Source organism: Belonocnema kinseyi, chromosome 4 (assembly GCF_010883055.1).
Source record: "Belonocnema kinseyi isolate 2016_QV_RU_SX_M_011 chromosome 4, B_treatae_v1, whole genome shotgun sequence".
Classification (NCBI taxonomy): domain Eukaryota; kingdom Metazoa; phylum Arthropoda; class Insecta; order Hymenoptera; family Cynipidae; genus Belonocnema; species Belonocnema kinseyi.
The window spans coordinates 71,910,374-71,915,457 of record NC_046660.1 but is presented as its reverse complement, the minus strand read 5'-3'; the positions used below and the strand labels follow the sequence as shown (position 1 = coordinate 71,915,457).

Genomic DNA, 5,084 nt, shown 5'->3' with positions numbered 1-5,084 from the left:
CAAGTACACGATGGGAGGACCTACAGCTTAAGGTGGGTTCCGAACCACCAGAACCTCGGTAAAGGTACATTGAAAAATTTCCAGAGGTACCGGCTCAGGGATCGAACCCCGGACCTCTGAGGTGAAGTCCGAGTGTCTAACCAACTGAGCCTCCGAGGCTCTATTGTTTCTATTATTTCATTGATTATTACTATTATTATTGAATAATTGAATATAATATTTAGATAACGTCACGTTTCCCATAAGCCTGAAGTTTTTATGAATCTATGTATTTTTGAGACGAAGTTTTCATTTATTTTATTTCGTTTATGGAACATAAGAGAGTTAATAAAACAAAAAGTTTCGAGATATTCTTCGAAAATGGCATTATCTACCATTGAATCTATTTTTGAGAGGAATTTTTCGTTCAATTAGGTTTCGTTACAAAACATAAGAAAGTTAATAGCATAATCAGAAAAGAAATCAAGGGTCACGAAGCTTAAAATCTTTCTTTAAAAAAAAATAGAAGAACACCTCCAACCAATTCTCAACACGAGTTTTTCACCAACAATAGTTTCGAGCTATTACTTTAAAATGGCGCCAAGTATGGATGACTCTATTTGTGAGGCTTTTTTCCGTTTATGTTTGCTTGTTCAGAAAACATAAGGGAGTTAACATAAGAAATAAAATAAATTAAAAATCACGAATGTTGCAATTTAAAAAAAGCAATAGAATCAAACCTCTAACGAATCGTAAGCAAAGATTTACCGACAAAAATTGTTTCACGACAATAATCGAAAAGGGGACTATGTGCAGATGAATCTATTTGTTAAACGAATTTTTTATTTATTTCCGTTTGTTAAACAAAACATAGGAATTTTTCTATAATAACCAATAATGAAGCCAAGAGTCCTGAAGTTGGCCGTCTTTCTTTTTAAAAAACGGAGTAGAGTGACACATTCATTCAATCATAAACACGGGTTTTTCGGCAACAATAGTTTCGAGATAGTTTCAAAATATTAATCGAAATTAGTGCCATAGACATTTTGTAATTGTATATTTATTTTAATGAACTTTGAAAGATTATATTCTCTTTTTTCAGAGATGCATGTCATGATGCCTGGACCCAGTTACGAAGGTCGCCCATGTTCGGTTGCATTTGTCCAAACAACCATATGAAAAGACGCTGCGATCGAATCTTTTCAGTTGTAAACCATAACCCATGCATCGGTGAGTATTCTAAATTTTTTTTAAGTATTAAAGAAAGAACATATACAATGTACATTATACAGTCGCTTCTACTTGAGTATCATAAAGTATGATTGTTGATGTTTTATTACGTAATATCCAATGCGACAGTACAACATTATTTTGGTTAATATTTTATCTTTCTCTTTCGCAAAATCCATGTATCTTTCTACAAATTATTTTGTGTCTGTTTGTGCTGCCAATCTCGTCAATTCAAGGTGCAGAGAAATATTTTAAGGAAAACATTGTATGTCCAGAATGTTATTGGCAATTTTTTCATACCTAATAAAATCACTCTGGAAAAATAACCAAAATACAATTTTCAACGTAAACTATATTATCATTTTTTGTTGCCGCAACGAAAACATATTGTTATTATATATTTTATTTGGTTCTGAAGATACTTAAGACAATGAATTGAAATGGATTGCAAACGCTCAATAAAGTAAGCCATTGTACAATTTTCGATTAGGGAACATTTAATGATTAAAATAGAATTTAAACGATCTAGAGGCTATTTTTCACTCCAAATATTTTTCATAAAAATTTGCAAACCATCCAATATAATTGTCCGTATTATCTTTACAAAATGTAATTACTTATTAACTGATAATCTCAAGGTCAATATGATTAAAGTAGAATAATTAGAGTTTTGAATTGGAAAATTCAAAATAGTTCAATTTTGACCTATTCAGAATTAAATAGATTTTTATTGAGGAAATTGTAATTAAACATGTTTAAATATTTTTTAATAGATAGGTACCATTTTGTCTAGAAATAAATAAAAAAGTTTTTCCCGATGATTCTTTCTTATGATATATTCAAGCTTATTTTTTACAAAATAATCAAACTGCACTTTTGTTTTTTGAAAATTGTTAATTTCTGAAATATCATAAAAAGGGTGTTTAAAAACGCATTTATAGTGGATTTCCTAAGAATTAGATCCTCTTAATTGAAAAATAGTCAAACAGTGCATCTACTAATACCAATTGAATAATTAATACATTTTCAAATTGTAAAGCCTCATGACGTAGAGTTACTGGAAATACCTTTTTAGTTGATCCAGTGAAAAAATGAGCGTTTCCATAAAAAATAGTCAATCTATGGATTACTTTATAAAAATTGATTAAATAATTAGCATTTAATGTAAATTTGCACAGATCTATAGTAGAATTCTGCAGAACGACATTTTTCGAATAATTCCGTGAAAAAATCGACCCCATTCTCTGCAAACTAGTCAAATTATTTTGTTTAAAAAGTTACCAAATTGCATCTATTTTAAGTAACATTTCTTCATTATTATCAACTGAAAATTAATACCAGATAGTTCTGGTATAAATTTACTACCTTTTTTGTAATAGATCTGAAAATTTTGGGCATAGAATTGATGAAATTGATTGGTTTGGTAATTAAATATGTTATAATAGGTAAGCCATTGACTTGTTTAATAAAGCATGGTGGTAGTATCTGAAGTAAATCCCATATACAATTTGAAAAAATGTTGCAAACTTGTTTTCACCAAATCTTTAAAAAAAAATTAAAATTTTTTATAGCATTATCCTATTAAACCCCATAACAGTCTTTTGGGCATCAAAATTGGTCAAGTCATTCTCGAGAAAATTATATTTGCATTTTTCACATAAAACTCCCACTCCTATAAAATAAAAAAAAAAGTTATAATCTTTTTAGGAATTGAACATAACATTATTTCAGTCTTTTATTTAATCAGGACCAAATTATACTATGTTTTTTATTAAACTTAACAAATATTCAAATATTCTCTGAAAAGGCAATGGAGATTGTTTATTTTAGCTTTAAAAGCTTTTAGCCATCACATAAAGTTCATATAAATTACTCAGTGAACGCTCAGTGCTTGATTTTCTATACGAGCTGCTTGTTCATTGAATACCTTTTATGTTCAAGTTGTGAGCTTTGATTAAATTTTTTAACAATTTTAGTAAAAAAAAACATTTTTATTTGTTAACAATTTTAGTTATGTTTTAGCTCCATCTTTTATAACCTATAACTTTTCTGTAACTGAATCTACCGATTAAGGTTGATTTGAAGTAATTCATTTATATTAAATAAAAAGTTAGAAGATATATTGACAAGTTTCGTTTTTCAAATAAATGAAAAATGAATTTAAATATACAAAATTTAAAAAAAGATAAATAGAACAATCTTAGAGCACTTTCATTCTATCAACTTGTAACCAGATGTTCCATTTCATAATTTTTTAAAAACGAAAATTAACGTTTATCAAAAGGGGCTTATTATTAGCCCCACTGTTTCAAAAGAGTAGGGCAATGTCAAATGTTAAGCATTTAAAATTAATCTATTTTAATAAAAAGAATCTGAAAGATTTCAAGGGAATTTTTTTTTATTTCAAAAGATAACAAAAATAATAAAAAAGTAGAATGCTTTTAAAAGGCATATAGAAGTTTAACAAAAAATCTACATAATTTGGAATTTGATTTAAAATATCTAAAATCCTAAAAAGTTTTTTTGAAATTTTATCGAGAGTCTGAGGAAAATCCTATTTATATATTTACTTTTAAAACCCAAAAAAATAAAGAAATAAAAAAATAAATGATCAATTATTTGAAATTTTTCTTTTGTATTAACAGTTACGTTTTAAATAAAAAAATAAAGTAACACAGACTTTTGTATAACAAGAATTTATTGACTTTTTATATTTTTTTTCATAAAAAATATCTTTGGGTTGTTGGACAAGAATTACTAATTTTTTTTTAAATCGTAGAAAAATGTTTTCAGTAGGACATAAGCCTTTTAGAAAAATTTTAATAACAATAACAATATGGATAAATTTAACAGTTTAATCTCAAGTTTATCATGAAACTGCAACTTTAGGTGTGCTAATACAAACCTTAAATTTTTTCATAACGAGCCAAATTTGATTGTTACAAAATAGGTGATCATTATCTAACCAAACGGACCAAATTTTGGATGCAGAGTTTTAGAAAAACTTAGAAAATCGTATTATAAGGTACAGTACTAAACAAAATTGACCGATGAAAACCTACTTTCAATAAATTTGTTTAAAAAATAAATCATTAAGAAACTAAAGATTTTTATAGATATTTAAAAAATCTTATTACTCTTTGGAACAATGTTAACTTCAGAGATTTTTAATGTTGAATAAATAAGACTCGATGTTTAACGATTACTTCGGGTTAGTCACTTTTCGAAGAAGAAAGACATCTTGCACAGCCAGAATTAGAACCTGGAAAGGTACTATGCATTAGTACAGCGCTAAAGAATTAGGCTACCTAGGCCTGAGCACATCTGAGAAAGAAATCTGTGAAGAACAAGAACAAATCTGCGATGGCCTCGGTGGCGTCATTCTTTAAAGTTCTACTCACTTACAGTGGCATTCCTCATTCAAATCTGAGGTTAACCCTCGAACTTTGCAATCAACAATTATTGTCAGATTATAGTATCCTAAATAATATTAAGGTTTTAGAATAAGCTTTCGTTAATTACTGTGATTCTGTCGATGAGATTCCCTCTAATGCGTCCACTTCACCCCTATTTACCGTTCCCGTTAACACCATAGATTCCATCCGTACACAGTCAGAATTGGAAACAATGATTTCCTTTGATCTCAATCGCTCACCTTGGATTGGCGAGGCTTTATGTTTCGTATCTCTTGATGGCATATACATATACACGCATAAACACCAATGGCGACAAGCCACTCTATTTTGATTGGGGGAAACACAGCGTAAGTATCGTGAGTGTATGTAAATCTTCATCAATGTTTAGATATTTCGCTTACGGTTTAGGGACCATCCACAAACTAGGTTTCAAATTTTGCTCCATTTTTGACACCCACG

The 5,084-nt window shown here is 28.8% G+C and overlaps 1 protein-coding gene across 1 annotated transcript in view; it reads left to right on the top strand.

Annotated features, from left to right (window-relative positions):
* Positions 1 to 876: 876 nt before the first annotated feature.
* The window catches only part of LOC117170961, a 202,975-nt gene continuing 198,767 nt past the window's right edge, over positions 877 to 5,084 (top strand). Inside the window, exons 1-2 of the mRNA XM_033358003.1 lie at positions 877 to 896; positions 1,082 to 1,209. Of these exons, the coding sequence (XP_033213894.1) occupies positions 877 to 896; positions 1,082 to 1,209 (148 nt within the window). The remainder of the gene's footprint in view (positions 897 to 1,081; positions 1,210 to 5,084) is intronic.